A 19521-nucleotide genomic window follows, 5' to 3' on the forward strand; every position below is an offset into this window, starting at 1 on the left:
CTGGAATATCGGTCCACGGGTAGCATATTGGTGACCCAAGTGTCATTGTTTTGGGGAAAGTGGATATATTAAGCGGAGACTCGGGGAGCTGATGAGGTGAAGGGGATCAACGTCAGCTTTTGTGACCGCGCCTGGGGGGTTGGTTTCGATATTACGTATGCAAGTAGCGCACAAGGAGTCTGGCGGTCTGTCAGGAGTCGTTTCGGGGCTCCAGGACGCGCACGGCGTGTTTGCGCTTTAAAAATAGGGGACAGGCTGGTTTTGCGTCGACTCCCTCGTATAACCGGAGAGCAAATCGGATCAGAGGGATAGGGGTGACTGGGGTGTCAGTGCCACGTTGGAAAGAGTAAATTTTTCAGGCTTCAATTCATTGGATATCTGTGATTCGCGAATTTAGCACAGGCAAAACGTGGAACGTTTAGCGTGCCGAATTGCGAGTCCAGCCGCAAGTTTCCTTGAGGGGCGCGCATGTAATGATCCTTACTGTATTCGTGCCCTAAAAGAGATTTTTTAAGGGACGGCTTGATCCCGTTGACTTGCTAAGAGTCCATTGTACCCTGCTCTGCAGAGCTGTAGGTTCTTGTTTTCGATATTGCATTTTCAGTGTAGCACCCCACAAACACGTCGCGTCAACCAGTACGCTGCCGTGGAACGTCTAAGTACAAGTACCAACGGACTACAAAATACGCCAAACGCGTGAGCAAGAAGCTGCAGTCAGCCAGCGCGTTCATTCGTTCCCAGATGCTTCTAGTCCACTCGAGAAGGGCAGCGTTTTACAAATGAACAAAAACTCGCGACTATCACACTTATATGTGTTTCATACCACGAGAGATATATAGCATAAGCGTGTAATCACACCCTACGACCATGGGGATTTCCTGCATCATTTTGTGAAACCCCTTACAACAAAAGTGAATATGGCTCCGTTTATGAGGTTCGGACAGCCATGTTCTTTATGATTGCTGTATTCTATTGCGCCTTTCAGACCATCATTCAAGTGCCGTAAGTGTCCTGGTGTCCGCCGTAGATTTGAAAGATCTCCATTTTTCTACAAGCTCTCATTGTTTAACCCTCACTATAGTGGGTCATGTGAACTCAGCAAACTTAGCGATTCTGTGTATACAGCAATCTGGGCTAGCTTTAGAGCCTCTCGTCCCGTCTCAGTAATATTACTCGGCAAACACACCAGGCAGAGTCACGAAATACCACTCAAGGGTTCCCTTAAGCTAATTTTAGAACTGGCTTGGCGTGCACTTCGACGTACGCACTTTTCTGTACACCCACACTCGACTGAGGGATTGAATGGATCAATGTGCTCACGTTAAAGATCAGCCGCTTTCTCAGTGTACCCTACAGGTACTCCGCACCGACAGTGCGAGCAAGTGAAGTTTACGTACGTGTAACATGAATGTACTCCTCAGAACGCTGTCTTTTTTTCAATTGAGCCTAGAATAGTTATGGGACAATTAGGAAGGAAGCTAAATCTTGATCATGAAGGTATTGCTGATGCATACGAACCAAGCTACGCCACCCTAACTTCGCCTCGTTCCTCGACACGGAGATAACCTCTTCTGGGGACAGGCGATGACCATCGAATACAAGACCTCAGCACTTGACGGTTTCAAGTCGTTCAGCAGCAGCTTCGGTCATTCATGCATTCCTTCGATCATCAGAATCGAATCGGTGGACGGAGTAACACCAAGTTCCTTAGTTTCTTCCTCTAAGTACTGAGTTCAATGGGACGTCAGAAACCAGGCGTGTTGGGCCAGAGGTGCCAATAAAACGAACAGAAGGCCTAAGGAGGAACTCCATGAGGTGGAAAGCTTGTGGGAGACGCTTCCCTGAGCTTGATAGCCGCCATTTGGGTCCGGAAACTCCGCTTTGTAGGCAGGGGGGACTGTGTCGTAATAGTGGAGAGCTTTGTAAAAATTGACGACGCCGTTTACTCTTCCAGCACCTGCCAGAACATCCGCACACCACAGGCTCGAGATTAAACGGTCCTATGCATCAGGAAAGAAGCTTTCATATAAGGGGATAAGACCTTCCAGCTGACTGCACTTACCAAAACACGTAGCTGCGTCGGAAACGCACAGCGTGAGATGCGCTTACACAGCTGCCCTCCTTGAGCGGGGAACTGAGAAAGTGGCTCAGTTTAGCCCTTATCACACCTCACCAGTCAAGGCGAGTGCTGATGTAGCTATCTATTTATTCGGACCCTTGTCGGCTCATAAGGCCAGGAAATGGTGAGTCTGTTGCCGACAGTTATTCACTGTGTATCACGGTGCCGAAAGTACCTGCAACGCCTTGCGAGCCAGTCACCGAATACATAATTGCCTCCTTGACCCGCATACTTTTCTTTTTGGTATTCTGGACCCAGCCGACTGGTTGTGTTATCTCAAAATGCGTCCATAGAGCAGCTGCCATCCCGGACACCATCGGCGCGGCGAAAGATGTGCCGTCTATAAACTCGTAGCCTGCGAGGTTTAAGAAATCAAAAGAAAGTACCGTCCGTGACCACCTTTCATCTTTGGGACTTGGGTTCCATGCATCTATACTTGTACGTACATGAGCATGGGAGTGCGAACGTATCAACTAAGCTCTTCTCGGATCCATATAGATGCTTTGGACTCATATTTATGTATATGACCACATATCTACACCTGTACTGTATGAAGTGAAGCTTTTACACATATGCATAGATATATATATGAAATGTTCAGTGTGGAGCTAGTTAGCTGGTTTCAGTATACTCCCCTGGACGAAACTGGCGCAGTTACATGGAAGGGAAGTGGCATTCGAAAGTCCCGACAAGTCCAGAACCCGCAACGGCGTGATCGTCAGCGTGTGCTGTCAGATATTTCTATTGGTGCTCTTATTTACCCATGGAGGTAGTGACTAACATCGAATGGGAACCGTCAAATTGCCGCGCTCAGTAAATGCGTACCACTCGCTAACAAGGAGGGAGACGTAGCCTCTGAATGTGGATACGGTAATCGGCTCGCGAAAGAAACACGTAAGGTGATTAAAGACGGCTACAAATTGATATGTTAACACCTGTTGAGCCGGAACGGTAGTTGCTTCCGCAGCAGTCACCCGTCGAAATCGCGAGCATGGCCGTGGCAGAGGAACTTCTCCGTTTGCAAGCTTACAATACTTGCATGTTTTTTCCACCTGGTTTGGCATTTTGTTGGTCCCGACGAATATGCTTTGTCCCGGAGCAAACACGTCGACAGCGTTCTTCCCGTAATTAGAAAAGGTCGCCCGGTGCCCGGTGACATCATTCGCTCCAACATTCAGGATGCCCTCGAGATCGAAAGCCCCGGGAGTGAACCTGCGAGCGACCCACCAACAGGAGAACAAAAGAGAGACAAGCCATCCAAAAAGAGTCAGAGGAGGCATCCCTTCAGGGGGTTTTGCCCACTACATCACGGATGTCTTCGGAAGTCTAAATACTATTTAGTCAACTGTATACAGCATGGCAGGAAGTCTTTCCTTGAGTCACTACTCCAGAAGTGTTACCGCGCACTACGGGCGAAGTGAGACATCAAAGCATTAGGTTTTCTGTGTACGTATTCTCCTTTCCAATGAGGTCCAGAACCGTTGATACACTCCTCATAGCCGCCATTATACGGTGGCTCGGATTTTTTTCATCACGAGAACCACGGTCAACATCATCCGCGACCTGAGGCAGCATTAATCCTTGTTCTCCACAGGTGTGGCAAACGGGTGTAAATTCTGGGCACAAGGCCAACGGCTTCATTCCTTTCCGGCCTCGCAAATAAATGTCCGAAAATTCTTATCCCTGGCGTAGTATCTTGCTGCAACAGGGGCTACAGGCGTACAGGCAGGTGTCATCGCTGTCGACGTCGCAGCCACTGTTACCAGCTGCCGTAACAGCTAAGTGGTCAGCTTCAGATGCTCGTCGAAAAGCCGTGAATTCCGCTTGGTCGAACCTGAACATCAACACGTGAGCGATAACGCAGTTGCGAGTTTATGGGCTGGACAGTCTAACGCTTTTGGGCAGAGATGTGCTACCCTAACCCTGTTTTGCCGTGGCGGGGGTCGCCGCCCCTTAGATAACCGGTTTATCCAATCTGACCCTCGGAACGCTGTAACTTCATCCAGTCTTACTAGCCGCCGAGTGAACGTGATTCTACCGTGATGTTCTACTGACAAAAGGATGCTTCCTGCCATGTACATATTTACTACTGGGACGTTCACTGTATCTCAGTGCTGTTGCTGAGCCCATCAATAGATCAACCCCTAGCAATGCATTCGTGCAAGTCTGTCGTTGCATGCGAAGTGACTTTTACATATTTCGAGCTTCGATTTCGTAGTTCCGGGTGTTGATATCTAGTGTCAGAGAAGGGGTGCCGGACAGACTATGGCACGTATGTACCATTGTTTGGTAACGAAAGCACAACGTTTGTTGCTGTGGAGGGGATTCCACGATAAGCGCAGCTGTTGCCATTTGGGTTCTCACGATTTCGGGACTCCGCTCTAATCAGAAGAGCTCCCTTACTGAATGTCAGACAACTTCAGGGTGGTCAGAGAGTACACCATCTCCAGACTCGAAATGCACCGGCGTCTTTATGCGGAAATCGTATGTAAACGCAGTATGAAGTGGCAACGGTGACGTACCCTTTCCCACCGTACGAATGGTTGGACACCTTGGCACCCATTCTCAAAGCGTAATCGAGCGCAGGAATGGTGTCGGAAAGCCAAATACCGTCGCGCCCACCCACTCGCAGGCACATGACCTTGCCAGTCGACATGATGCCTCTGCCGCCAGCGTTGTTACCGTGTCGGGCTGCAAGAACAGATGTCACGGACGTCCCGTGGCCGAGGTCGTCAACGAAAGGATAAGCTTGGTCTCCAACAAAGTCCTGCACAACACGTCAGGAAAACCTAACGCCTGGCATACGCTGCTGCTACAGGCGCCTCAAGCTGCACATAGCCACGAGGAGGCTCTCCTGACTGCGGTGATATTCTTTGTGTTGTTGAAGCTAAGGTGCAAGGGTGCCTCATCTTCCAGAAACAGAGGAATCTACATCTCGTCCACCTGAGTTCAGCTGTCTGTTGCAGGGACGAGCTCGAAGGCGCCTGCGGATAGGCTCGACGAACACTGTCGAATTCATCTGCGTATACTCAGGCATCGCTGAAGAGTGAACGCTGACCCGTTCTCCAAGATGGACTGCTGCGCATACACAGCCAATGGCAAATAGCTAACTGTGCACTGGGAATACGGGATGCCTACGTCTGGAAATGTCGCATTTGCTGGGACTTTAGCTCACCCATCCGAAGCAATCATCCACGTATCCGTTCCCGTCGTCGTCGATCCGATTTTCGCAGTCGGTTTCCCCTTTGTTGATCCAGAACCGGCTATTTTCAATGTCGAATCCATCAATAAAGTCTTGATGTATGAAACATCCAGTGTCCAACACCGCCACAACAAAATCATCAGCAATGGCATTTCCTGCGGTATGAAACACGAATAGACACAACGGATAAAAATGACGACAGCCGGAGAAGCCGTTCAGTTGTAAGGCGGTGTCGCCAGCTGCCCGTCGGTGAACCCTGGACGCCTTCTTATATATATGTGAATTGGAGACCGAATAGAAACAGGGAGTTTCTTGGGTCACCCAATAAGCAACGGAAAATCCTGATTAAACCGCCATTGTACAGATCCGAATGTTTCCGGCAAGACACACAATGTAGACTCTCTGGATTGGTTCAGGTCTAATTCATGCATTCAGCCGTCGTGGAATGTCGATGGCACCATCTGTTTGCAAGCAAGTGTAGCCACGCTGGACCATTAGGGACAGAGTTCCGTTCGACTGGCATCAATATGCTCTAATGTTGACATTCCACCCTCGATGTCCTTCATAGGGAACCCGGGGGACAGGAAAAAGGAAGATGAGGGGGGAAACACCATCTAGCCTCCGAGGAGCTCTCACATCGAAAATGACGTCGTCCGTCAGCAGAGTTGGATAAAGGGACGAGATTTTAGGCGCACGCTCAGGGCGTGGCTTCTGCTTGTTGCATTACGTCACATTGGCTTTGCCCGGAAAGAATGATAGCAATCATGAGGACGACAGACAGCGCAACTTTAGGCATACTGCGGAAGGTTTCTGTAACCAAGGGATATCGTGCATATTGCCGATATTGTTGTATTTAGGCGAATTCTGGCACCTAAACGATGAGTACTTCTACGGTCATGTAGCGTTCCCATTAAAAGCGCTGCGTCGAGAGTGGGCATGTTTGGGAACTCTGTACAATTGCGATTCGAAGAGATTGGAGTTTTCCCAGTGATTCTTTACGTTAGGAAAGAGCCACAGAACGCCCGACTTGCCAGGTCTTCCAGCCAGCTCAGGCCACGCAAGGTCAGCCCAGAGCGTATAATTGCCAAGGAAAGAATGAAGATACCATTGCCTAGACTGATCCGGGTCGCCACCTCCTGTTGTCGCCATTGCAGTTCTCGCGATGCCTGAGGCCTGAACCTCGCGTTTCTGGTCATCAGACATCTTTAAGATGCAACTCGTTGCCTCGCGCGCGGAGGCAGCCATATTTCTGTCGCCATGTGGCGTGCTCCAAGTCTCCCGGTTTTCCGCCAACCGCCGAATGACCGAAGGAATTTCAGCTGCGTTCGTAATCCCCCAAATCTGAGGAATTCGTCGAACACACGTGTAGAGGATAGAGTCCCTCAACACGAATAGTTGTTTCGACTGTCAAAACTGCTCTCTATACTTTAAAGAGCTTGTGTATCATTGAATGCCACGCTTGCTAACTTTGAACACGTCAGAGGTATCTGCAGGTCGACCGTTTGCCGGACCTATGTCACCGGGTTTCCGTAGAGAGGAAACGAGTACCAAAAACGCACTTTTTAAGCAAGGAAGTGGAAACGCGCGGCATTCCAGATGGATTGGAAGTTGTTTGAGGGACCACTCGTAGCAGTAGTAAAAGTATTGGAATCACGTGTAGCTTGTAATTTGGCAGCCTTTGTGGTTCACTCAGGAAGTCAACAACTCGTTGTGTTGTGAGCGGTGGTTGTGAGAAAAAGAGGATCTATGCTAGGGGGATTTCCTGACACTGTCCCAGTGCATACATCAATCTGCCTATTGGGGGTTTTGTGCAAGATAGTGAGCTCATGCCGTTACCTCCTTCTGCTTTCTTAGATTTTTGAGGTGCAAGACGTCGACACCGAGTCGCGAATAGTGTGCCGCTTCAAGCGTCGGTACGTCTTTCGCGAGCATGACACTCTGCAGCGCCTTTCTACACTGTCCCTCGCAGGGTGCCCCGCTTGCAGGACCCCATACTTGGAGACCTAAAGCGCTGGCAATGATGCCCAGAGCATATTCACGTCCTCTGAGCGTCTGGCGAACTTCGGGGTCGGTTTTGTCCTTTACTCCGATCCTGTCTCTTAGATAAACTCCTCGCTTCAATACGATTCGCTCCGACGAGTCGTGAAGCTCGTACTCGTCGAAGACGGGAACGGAGCCATCATCCTGAGCAGCCGTGGATTCCGCCACTCTTGACGGAAGATCCTTAAGGCAGGTCGTATCCCACTCCACGATGACGCGGTCCGTTGGGCTTGCTTCTACTTCCTTTTGTAGTCTCTTTAGAGCCTGACAGTCCACAAACCAATCCCTTGTAGCTTCTTGGAGACACTACCCCATTGAACCCTCTCATTTTATTTGATCCTGCGAGCTGCTGCAAACCAAGTTATGCGGTTCTTCATCCTAGTGATCCCACACAGCAATCGTATGCTCCCAGTTTCTCGAAGGTTGGTTCCTCGAACGGGCATTCTGTTCGGGGCCTAAGTTCTTGGCAGGCGTCCCTTTCAGGCCATAGAACACCTTCCGAGCGACAGAATAAAGCGTAATGAACAGTTTCTAGGACGCGGCAGATCGTTGCAAGAGAAATTCATCACCTCAGAAGGCCTATTTGTACTGCGTTGTGTTGTTTTCAGCTTGTCTTATGCGGCCCCGATTCTTTTGTGTGTAAACAAATTCCAGACATACTTGCCCAGGCAACGAAGAGAGACCTACTAAACTCCAACTTTCTGGTTCTGGGTACTGCTGTGCAACCCGGCCGCTCCAAGTGTTTTCTAACTTGCCGCACCTGGAGTATTTATCAAACAGCAGTGCTGCTGCTTGATGTGAGAGCGTTCTATCAACTTGTTGAAGCACCACGACACTGGTGAGAGTTCATCTTTCACTGCCATCGAACTTGGTCATTGCGTTTACAGGCGAATTAGATTTTATTTTTGCAGTTTGTTGATTGTGCTAATATACAGGAAGCAAGCGAAGACCAACGGTACCTCGATGCGATCCTGTCGAGCTTGTGCGGGATCCATAGGCTTGAGTTCTCCAGCGCTCTCGATGATGCGTTCTTCTTCTGGACCAGGTCGGCGCTCACAGTCCAGCTTGTCTACACTGAATGAGGGATGCATACCCAAGACGACCGTGTAATACTTTTTACACAATACCCGTTTCAAATGTTCACGTGGCTTCCCTTTTTCTTGTTCTGCCCTCCTCCTCTCCTGGAAAATTCCTGAGACGTCGTGGGTTGCGTGGCTTCCATCGCGCTGCTCTTCACTTTCAGCAGCACATCCTACGACCCGGTCACAGTACAGATATATAAAAAGGAACAAACAAACGGGGGAAAGCCATGAATACATCTTGGCATAGTGCGGCAGCCGATGAACGCAAGAGGAATCGGGGTCGGGTGGCGCAAAGAACGTTGGGTCCCCCGATGAGTCCGCCGAGACTAGTAAGCAACTTCGCGAGGCGGGGCCCGGAGGCCAGTCTCAGGGGGGAGAGGGAATGAAATCACACGGCAATGCACAGATATTTTTATACCAGCTGTTCCTGCGCTTTTGATACGTATGCATATCATTCAAGGACGAGGCAGTGGGCAGGAGAACCAGTTACTTAGGTTCGCAGAAACGGTTTTCTTCTCCCAAAAAAGAGCACTCAGCTGCCTAAGCCCATCCCCGTAAGACGTCTCCTTTCTAGCACGAAAGCGTCATCACTAACTTTCCTGTTCTCGCCCCACAAGGCCGTTCTCACTCAGACTTCCGAGCACCAACCCAGGTGAAAAACATTGCGCGGCGCGTGCCCCCAATTTGAGAGCGACAGAGACGCTTCTAACAGGGCCGGGGCGGTACACTCGCCGTCCAGTCGGTTCTGGTTTTGGCCTTAATCGTTTTGCACGTTTCCTCGCTCTCCCGTTCCCTGCAGGCAATAAGCAAGCACTGCCGTCTTCCCCCTCGACACAGAAAAAAAAAATTCGCTGCACAGGCCTACTGGCTTACGCGGTATTATATCACCAACTGCAGGGTCACTGGCCACAGAAGGAACGACAGCCAAATAGTCGTCGAGGTGCACGAATAGAGTCGCATAAAGAAGGAACACCAGGTACAGTTAGATGGTGACAACTTTTTCGCTCACTCGTGGTCGAAAAGCGGTTCGATAGCGTGCCTTGCAACGTGAAACGTTCGTGTCTCTTTATCGAGGCGGGCACAAGGGAGTTAATTGTAGGAAACCACAGGAGAAAGCTCCACAACCACGAAGCCTTAAACTCCGAGGACGTATACGGCTAATACCGAAGGTGACCTAGACCTAATCAGACGCTTCAATTCTAAAGCCACGAGGTCAGTAGATATCCTTTGACACTTGCTTTCTGCGTTGCAGAATAACACCACAGCTTTGTACGAAGGGGTGATTTGGTTTCAGCAGTACTGTGAGTTGGGTTCGTTGGAAGTTTGTTTTTGGGAACCAGCACGAAAACTGGGGCCTTCACACAGCAGCCTGTTGTTCAACAGTTGCAATGTCAGGCACCTTAGAAAGTCCGTGTCCCATATATATTTATATATATCTCCAACATTCCAGTTCCACTGAGTCAGCCAGGTGTTCACCGGCACACAATGTTCTCAATGTTGTCCCCTGGCATGACTGTAGTCTGCGTGGCGAAAGGTTGTCTGGCAACGCCCGACTCCATGTCCGATCAATAAAAAGGTAGAGTGCACTGCACAAGAAATGCCAGATCGTTTTCGCATTAGCCTGTCTGCCTTGGCTGGCATATGCGCACCCCCTATGCAAAATGACATGGGTACAGAAATGTGGCAAGCATCTGCATGGGATGCTTCCATAGTTCCCCCAGGTTCGATTCCATTCCTTTTTTACAAACCAAGGCTCGACTTTTCCTGTAGCACGATTATCCCTCCGAGTATAACCACGTTCTGCATTTCTTGAACTCCCATTTCGCAAAACGGAGGAAACTAGTCTTCCGACCCAGGTTCTACCTAACCGTTCAAAAAAGACGAGGAAGAGGGATGTGAACACACAGCCGGAGAGTCTGCGTGGAAAAGGTCACGTGCAACAAGAGCTCGAAAACTTTGTGGACCCGGAGTAATCGTAATAAAAAGGTCGCTCTTTCTGACAAAAGCAGGTGACTCCAGCCAAGACTTTGCAGCGTGTTCGACGGCTCCAAATGGATTGTGACGCCAGGCTCGCTTATCTTTTACCACATTCTTTCGCCTCTCTCTGTGCTGTGGACAGCTGCATCTAACGTGAACCCCACCTAACGATATACACGGCGAAACATTACAGGAAGTTCCCGTCAAAGGGATGGTGGGGCACTCTGTCGTTGCACGCGTTTGGAGAAACATCGTCTCCTCATGGTTCATCTTTTTTCCAAAGGGATGCCCCTCCTGATCAGCATCGCAGCTGCTGCACGGATACCTGCCGTATGCATGCCCACTTTGAAGAATCCTGGTACAGGATAATTTCTGGCATCGTTTCGACGGGGTCGGGGTTTCCCTCAATTTTTGCGATCCACGTCTTGCTCCCGTTTACTTTCCCGTCGACTTGATGCGAATTCGCAGAGCTCGAGAAAGCGTATTCGCCATTGCACCCGCGCGTAGACACCAAACCAACTGCCCTTGCTAGACCTACGTGAAAGAGTTCCCCTCGACAGGGATGCGCACATAGCTGCCCTTCCCTTCCCGACAAGCCCATTGTCCCGGTATGGGTGTTTCACGTAAATCCATGTTCTGTAACGGCACACCTTTTCCACAAACAAGGTTCGTAGAGGGCTTCGATACGAAGTAGCGCCTGGAGTTTCCGAAACAGTCGCCAATACATTTATGTTTGTACTTCTGGCGTGTCACCAAGCCTCAGTACACCACTAACAGTGGCGTCACTTTGCCTTTTCTAACTTTCTACTGGTTTAGGCGTGACCTCACCGATGGACATGACGAGAGTGTTGTGATGCAATCGACTAGCTAACTTCTGTGAGCACGGCTCCACACATCACAGAAGCAAAACGCCTACAACTGCAGTGGCAACTCTCTCAGCTTTGAAGCGCTCACACCTGCGGAGAAAAGAATGTGAGACTAATAGGTAAGCAAAAAAAAACCTGAAGGGTGATGAGTCCACGATTCTCCCTGTCAGGCCCACGAATTTCCTCGCAGCGGATTATCTGACGGTGGAAATAGAAAAACCATTCGCGGTACAGCTTCTACGTTCTCGCACAACCTCCTACACCTAAAAGATACAAACGTTCCACACCTTGTAGAGAGTCACTAAAAGCATTTTATCATGCAACGGAGCCCTATCACGCTTCGTACACCGGTAGCGAATTTGCTCAGAAGTAAACGAATAGGAGACACAACCTCGTTTTGCGCTAGTAGTCCTCCCCCCTGTAGGTAGAGGGTACGACCGTCGTATAGTCGAGGTGGGCCCACTTCGCGATGGGGAGAAAAGGACACCTGGCGAGTGAGGGGGAAACCTTCAAAGACTATTTCAGCTTCTGTGGTGGCGGCATGCAGTCGCGAACACCATACCGACACGCGCGCAGATGGGAGACACCCAGTGGTCCACTACGATAGTAGCTGGCGGCAAGAACGATTTTCTTGTGCGTTGTGTGGACTTCTTTATTTTGGGAAGAAGGGGCAAATTTCTCTCTTTTGTGGACCTCCCTCGGCATCATGACGAAGTCCTACCGTACGTACAGCAAGACTGCTCGCAGTCCCAAGCGTCCCTTTGAAAAGGTAAACACTAGCAAAATGACTACGTTGGCTCCCCGTTTCTCGCTTTTTTTGCCGGGCCACCCCTGTGTGGCCCCTGTGGGGTGGAATTCTTTCAAGAAGTAATTTGAAGTTCGAGATTCTGCGTTTCCGTTACAATTTATCTGTTCAAAGAGTAACGGTTCGACGGGAAGCCAAACGTCGAAGCGCACTTGGCATTCCCCCCGGTTTCGCGTCAACCAAGCATTATGGGAATGTTTGCATGTGCTTTCGCGCCGCGCATCACTGGAAATTCGTGTGGAGCTCTGCCTTCAAATGCTGAACAATTTGGGATTGTTTGTGCATTTTCGTCAGTTCTACACCCCCCATGTTTGCACGCGTGTTCTCGGAACTGGCGGTGGAATACTGGGGGTAGCAGGCATTCGTACAGGCGAGGGTGTGGAGGCTTGGTTAGGCCCGTGTGCCAGAGACTTCCTCTGCTGAGTTCTTCCACGAGTTGTGGTAGTATTCCAGTCTTTAAAGTAATTTTATGCGGCTCCACGCGCGTTTGCGGCTCCGTTGCAGGTGTACGTGCGTTTTCCCGTACACTTTCACAGTCGCATGTATCTGCCGTTGCGCTCCATGTACGGTGTTTTGCCACATACTGGCAGAAACAGGTGGCAGGCCGGAAGATTTCGCCTGTGTCTCTTTGTAAGGTGGTATTTTCTTTCCGTGTGTGCTACCTTTTCAAAGGGCTAATCTCATGTGCTGGAAGTTGCCGCGCTGCCAGTGCAAGGGTTTCATTCTGTGCGGCTCTGTGTTCTGCGACTGCGGTCTCTCACTTACCAGGAACGCTTGGACCAGGAAATGAAGCTCCTGGGCGAGTACGGTCTGAAGAACAAGCGAGAGGTGTGGCGCGTGCAGTACGCCCTTGCTAAGATTCGTTCTGCAGCCAGAGAGTTGCTCACTCTGGAAGAGAAGGATCCCCGCAGACTTTTCCAAGGTACGCTTGCAAGTGCTAATGCCGCCTCGACGTAGAAAAAATACGTCTTTTTTTCATTAGTTTTTGTGGAAGCCGAGATTTTCCGCATCTGGTGGGGAGTTCTGCATAGCGAGGGGTTAATGCCTTCAGAATCGTTGTGTACCCAAATATGCGCGACGTCGATTGTTGCAGCAGGCCCTGTTGCCGATGTCGCATCTGTGTTACGTCAAGTCGAGGGAGGGTTGTTTTGAAAGGAGGATTGAAACCAGTCGAAGCACATGGTCTCCGATCCATTTTCATTGAGATGCCCTCTAAAAGAGGTAAGGCGACTCCTTTTCGCCTTGGTATGTTGAAGAACCCTGTTTTTACGTGGTTGCCATATCCGTGGGGATAAACACACCACGCGCTTCGTATGGTTCCGCATATGCCAGTGGAAAACACAGCTGACTCACACTTTTCATGTCTTTTTTAAAACACGTGCGCGGTGTGTTCATTCAGGGACAGCTCTGTTGCGTCGCATGGTTCGTCTGGGATTGTTGGGCGAGTCGGAGCAGAAGCTCGATTATGTCCTCGGTCTCACCGTTGCCAAGTTTCTGGAGAGGCGCCTTCAGACCAAGGTCTTCAAGCTTGGTTTGGCGAAATCCATTCACCACGCTCGTGTTCTTATTCGTCAGCGCCACATTCGCGTGGGAAAGCACATTGTAGATATCCCGTCTTTCATGGTCCGTGTTGATTCTGAAAAGCATGTTGACTACGCGATTACTTCTCCGTTCGGAGGTGGTCGTCCGGGCCGTGTAAAGAGACGCTCTCTGAAGGGCGGCAATGCTGAGGGTGGAGACGACGAGTAAGGTATCTCCTGATATATACGTACTTCGTTCATCGTGCGGAAGGAGGAAAATATGGGAGAGGTAAAGCGTTTTGGATAGAAAGAGCGGCATGTTTATGTTTTGACTGTCGAAGGACGGGGAGGGGACGCGGTGCCGTCGTCGCAGTCCAGAAACGAAAACCATCCCTCAATCGTTGAACAGAAAATCCACGTGCCTGATACGGGGCGTTGCCCGAACGAATTAGGCGTTTCTTTGGGGAAACAATGTCACAGTCGGACCCAGTGGAACACTGCGTCCAAATTCTGTCAAAAACCAGGAACAGCGGAATTCTGTTGTCCCGCCCACTTTCCACAACTCGCGTAACACCAACACAGGGGAGAGTCGAACGTGAAAGCCTACCAGTTGGTTACGGACAGTGGATAGACTGTAGGCAGTGGGCTGGCTGGAATACACTGGCCTCGGGACACCATTGGATGAAACTTGTTCAGCTAATCTAAATGGATGCAGGCGACAGTCTCAAACCTGGTGGCTACATACAGGAAGGTTAAAGATGAGACGTACTTGGTGTTGACCATTCTGACTGACTCAGCGTGATTAATTCACAAAGTAGCTATTAGAAACGGAGCCCTCACGATGCATCCTATGTAGAAACACAGGCCGACTATACAAACTGGTACGTAGTTATACAACCAGCTATGGGGAGATGCACGAATGAGGCGGGTTGTTTTGTCACCTGGAGGTATACAGGATACATGCGCCTTTCCGAGGGCCACTGGCCCGCAGCCACTCACTCTTTGTTCCACCAAACAGCCTACTTTTTTGGTGGGTTATGGACACCTTTGCACTTAGTTCCTCCCGGCCTCTAATGGCTTTCAATCGTTTTTTTGTAAGTATGTACCGTTCTTCTGGAGGACAGGCTCTCCACCTCAACAAAGCCCCGTATGAACCGAAGTGGCTGTACTTGGCACGTCAGTGCCACCTGATTAGAGGGAATGAGGTGACTAATTGAGAAGAAATGACTGTCGGCATTCGAAGAGACGGTCAGGACATTCCTTCAGCTGAAATACGCGAAAAATTGATGGTTTTTCAAATATACGCTGGACACCACTATACTTAATGCACTAATGACGGTTATGACAAGCACAATAGAACTTGGATCTGGTAAACAAAGACAACCCACCAATCTACCAGTGAACTGAATCCCTAACAGTAGCTCTGCAAAGTGCTTCCTTTAACACAGAATAGAAAACAAACTGGTATGTCTATGTGAATGGGGACCAGCAAAGTGAGAGGTTTCTACATCGACTGCTATTGTTTTGAAAGGCATATACGTTTGGAAAAACTATCCATGGGTAACAAACATCACTTTTTTCTCGTTCGAGGCAGCCGGCGTTTCATAAAAGCTTACGCTCACAAAAATGCTTCGCATGAAAATTCTTACCCTTTATTTTCCTATTGTCTGTTAAACTTTCGTGCCCTTCAGCCCTGCGCCTCCGGCAGAACCTTCTCCTTCCTTGCAGAGTACAGTCAGTAGCTATATAATTTTCTATACGCTTCTTGCGTTGCAGACCTTTCGCTGGTTTTTCCCACCAACTGTCCAATTGTCCACGTCCCATATGATGTTATTCATGTCTGAACCTGGATTACAGTGATTGCAGTTACATGTGGTACTGCGCACGGGATAAATGAGCCGAAACTGGGCAGCTGAGGAGAATGGCGCTTAGAAAAGGTAGTCAAAAGCCCAGATACCCTTCCTTCTGAGGAGGCGAGCGACCTCAAATTACGATTGTCAAGCATCATGATCGAATTCAAAGTGCCCGTGGGGGTGGCTGATTCTTGGTTCTGTCCCCACCTGAGGAAAAAGGCACACAGTTAGTGGTTTCATCTTGAAACAATACCACCGCACCAATTGTTTTCATGTGCATATCCCCTCCAGTCCATCTTCGATGATATTCCTTTTCCCGGCCGGTTTTGTATGCGCGGCTTCCTGGAAAACCTCTGATAGTTTTGTCTCTAGCGGGGGAGATGCTATGCACCTTCCAGCGGTCCGAACCACGATTTGAAATAGCTGCCGTTCGACAGCTTCGAGTTCAGATTTCCGTCTTAAAAGCATGAGAATTCGTCACGCTGGAAACGGCAGTGACCGCGTCAGTTGCACCGTTGGGAAACAATTCGAAAGCCTTTGACGACCAAGCATATTTGGTCGGTGTTTTGCGCAGTAATGGACAACACTGGCTGCCTGATAGACAGACGTAGGCCTGTCCCCCAGTTGGACACTTATCAAACATGAGACTCGAAATTTCATGTCTTTACTTGAGTTGTAAAAAGGTTTATTGGACCTCTCGAAAGAGGATGTGTATGCGGTCCCAAACTGTAGCCATTGCTGTTAGCTCGGAAGAATCGTTATCATCTTCACGTACCAGAGTTCACTTCATGAGACTAACAACATATACGTTTTATCTTTGTCGCCTGAGAGGGGAAAACAAATCCACTAAATACCTTCAAAAAAACCCGCCACTTGTTAGTGTTGAGTCTAAAACACACTCGCCACCGCCGGCACCGCGCCCGACAAAAACGATCGACAGCCTGTTCACTGCGCCGTTTAGAGGCAACCAAGGGCACCACGCATGTGCAAGAAAACCCGTGCTATCTTGACTTTTCTGCAGTGGTGGTCGATAATTCATCGATATATTCGCTCTAAAACCGTTCACAATCTTCGGTTCCCTCCTCTTCGTCTCCTCCGTGTGAGTGGTACACCAACGATTTGTTCGAGGCGGCTCTGGACTTCTCGTGATGGGATGCACGCACCGTTCTCGATGGAGCGCACTAAACTACCTGCGAGAGATGGACAAGAAGAGATCCAAAACAGTGACGATCTTAGTCATCTGGTTTCGAAAGTCCCTTCCCGTCAGTTTAATGTCTACCCGTATATACATAAATACACACCGGCGCCGAGAGACTGTGGCGAATGGTGTGTAGCTGAAGATCGGCTGGTTTCAACTCTAACTGAAAAGACGGGAAACAGCGCAAACGTACCCGTGATTTATGCACAAAGAACGAAACAAAAATCTGTTCATACATTTACATCGCTACGTTTGTACTCACAGCCACACATATATTCACAATCGATGGACACATGAAAGCGTCTACATTGGTAACGGCCGACAGTGACATCGACCAGCTTCGTCTCCCACTCGGTCTCTACTGGTGGCGCCCCCGGGCACCGCTTGTCTTTTATTGGTGTGCTTTAAATCGAAATTCATCTTCTAACTTTGGGTTTTTTTCGTTGCAGTGACCTTTGCACTCCAAATAATTACAGGTATCACTCTAGCAATTCGATATACCTCAGAAGCAGGCTGGATCCCCAAGTTGATTCCATCCTTTCATTGTCCTTGCACCTTTCCTCTGCTGCCTTTCTCGTGCAGCAACGCAGAGAAGGCTCGGCTTCTGTACCAACGGTCCAGCGGCAAATGCGAACGAATGACCTGACGCAGACGGGAACGCGTTATTCTCACCTGGCCAGCTCTTTATTTCCTGTTTCTGCGCCTCGGAAACATTCAGTCTCACGAACTTCTCGACGCTGTCTCGGGTCAATCCCTTCGACATCCTGCACACCCACCCGAACGGCAAACAGTGGGGCGGACCACATGTTTCATTTGAAATCTGACTACACTGCTTCCCTTCCAGAAAAAACATGCAGATATTTACACGCCTGTACAGCTACGGTATTCACCAAAGGTAGCTCCATGCCAGGGGAGACACCACCATATATATATATGCAGGACTGTGTCGTGACTCTGTATCCATACACCGAGGGTACATGCACGGCACTCTCTATGTTCACGTGCATACGGCCACGTTTTAAATGAGAGCATTGTTAAGCGGAAGTGACGCAGGAGCGATTATTTTCCGAAACACATGGACTGCGAACGAAGGATGGTCGCGGAAGTGGCTGTTTCGTGGCCGTTGAAACTCCCGAGAGGTTTCCGACAGAGAAGGAATGTCCATTGTCAATTACGAAAGACGTCTCCGCTGCGCGGCTCCTGCGTACCGTGCGAAGAACAACGCTGCTCCGAGGTGAGGAAAGCCCGTCGGCTTGAAGCCTTTGTTTGTCCGAACCTGCCCTCGGCTGCCCACACGAAGATGCACAGTGCTCCAGACTCGCTGAGAGACGCGACTGTAGAGGGAACGAAGAACCCCCATGTTTTCCTTTCTTTTGCATAGGATCTGCGGCGGAAGGAGAGGGAGGCCGAGGGACAAGATACACACGCAGAGAGTCTGGCTGAGCAAACAGTTCGCGGGGACACAAGGCAGCTCAGCAGAGGAAAGCGAAGCTGAGAGGGGCAGACACGCACCGACGTGCCGGGCGGCGGACACGGGAGGTTATGCCAGTTGGAAGGGGGAGATTAGTGGACAGAAAGGAGCGCTTTCTTTGCGCTCAGCTGTCTGTACAGGCAGTAAGGCAGGCAAGGGTCGACCTCGACGGCGAGGGGCGTGGCGACGGAGAGAAGACGAAACGCACGAAGACGAACGAGGAAAGGGGAAAGGGAGCATGGTAGCCCGGATAACACACGACACAAGGATGAAGGAGGGACACGAGGCAGAGAAATTGGAGGAGTCACCAGAAAACGCGCGACAAACGCAACCGGAACAGAGCGGGCGGAAACAGTTCAAGCTTTTCCCAAGACGCCGGGAGGAGACGTGAAGAGAGGAAAGAGAAGTGAGACGACCGAGAACCGACACCAAATAGCTTTCGCTCATGGGGAAAAAAGAAAGAAAAAAGAAGTTTTGTCCCTTTGCAGAGCAGGAGCAGTCACCCTCCGATCCAACTCGTTGACCCGGCTCCAGAGTATAGACAGACGACCGCCGTGACGATACCGTTCGTGGAGACGAACTCAAAGAGGAAACGGCGACGTCTTTCTCTCGCCTGTGAAAAAAGAACTTCGTCGGAGAAAGCCCTCCAAGATTCCTCTGGAGGCAAGAATGAATTCCTGATTGTGATCCACACATCCACTACAGACCAAAGTTGTTCGTACACATTTCGAAGCGGCCGTCTCTGCATGCACACTCCAGATAACACCTCCAGAACGCTGACTCTTTTCTTCATTCTTTCTCGTGGTGAGAAAGAAAGCCACGACGGGGAAAACCGTTTGGGAGGTGGGTATCTCTTCTTTCCTTCCTTTCCTCCCTTTCTTGCTCCTATTCGTCCACAGCTCTCCTTCCTTCCTCACACCAGAAGCGCCTTGTCTCCGCACAGGGATCGTTTTCAGCTCTTGAACGCTTTCCTTCTTTTCTTGCCTCTTCTCTGTCTGCATTTTCCGCGTCTCCTTGTAACATTTGCCGCCTATTTGGTCAATCAGCCCGTTTTCCATCGTGTTAAAATTGCTCCTTTCTCGGAGATTCCCCCCGGCAACCCCCGGCGCAACAGACAATCCAACGTACCTGCCTGCGAACACATCTACGCATCGCTACATTCGGTGTGTGCTTTGCATCTGCGCACTTTTAACGCGAGGGCAAGGGGGCTGCTTGTGGGCGGAGTGAACAGCGAACTCTTAGTAGAGCCGAAAAGAAACGCCTGCACGTGGAGAGAAGTCAGGCGCATCGTTGCACACGCGACACTCGACAACTGCCCTTCACAGAGTTCTACATGGAAAGCTGCTTCCTAGCTGCCGCAAGAAGAAACAAAGCCGATGACTCGGCTG

General features: G+C 49.9%; 3 protein-coding genes across 3 annotated transcripts; 1 reads left to right on the plus strand and 2 right to left on the minus strand.

The window, feature by feature from the left end:
- Window positions 1–1733: 1733 nt before the first annotated feature.
- Window positions 1734–9106, minus strand: NCLIV_064430 (putative subtilase family serine protease; the record flags this gene model as incomplete). The annotated part of the gene is made up of 8 exons (XM_003885994.1): window positions 1734–1957; window positions 2295–2474; window positions 3150–3331; window positions 3843–3953; window positions 4642–4886; window positions 7158–7625; window positions 8321–8435; window positions 9072–9106. The coding sequence occupies 8 exons, from the start codon at window positions 9104–9106 to the stop codon at window positions 1734–1736; spliced, it is 1560 nt and encodes a 519-aa protein (XP_003886043.1).
- A 2886-nt stretch (window positions 9107–11992) lies between these two features.
- On the plus strand, window positions 11993–13840 carry NCLIV_064440 (hypothetical protein; the record flags this gene model as incomplete). The annotated part of the gene is made up of 3 exons (XM_003885995.1): window positions 11993–12055; window positions 12860–13013; window positions 13491–13840. The coding sequence occupies 3 exons, from the start codon at window positions 11993–11995 to the stop codon at window positions 13838–13840; spliced, it is 567 nt and encodes a 188-aa protein (XP_003886044.1).
- Window positions 13841–16526: 2686 nt separating this feature from the next.
- Window positions 16527–18022, minus strand: NCLIV_064450 (conserved hypothetical protein; the record flags this gene model as incomplete). Its single annotated transcript, XM_003885996.1, has 3 exons — window positions 16527–16654; window positions 17335–17426; window positions 17871–18022. The coding sequence occupies 3 exons, from the start codon at window positions 18020–18022 to the stop codon at window positions 16527–16529; spliced, it is 372 nt and encodes a 123-aa protein (XP_003886045.1).
- Window positions 18023–19521: the final 1499 nt, after the last annotated feature.

Source organism: Neospora caninum, chromosome XII (assembly GCF_000208865.1).
Source record: "Neospora caninum Liverpool complete genome, chromosome XII".
Lineage (NCBI taxonomy): Eukaryota > Apicomplexa > Conoidasida > Eucoccidiorida > Sarcocystidae > Neospora > Neospora caninum.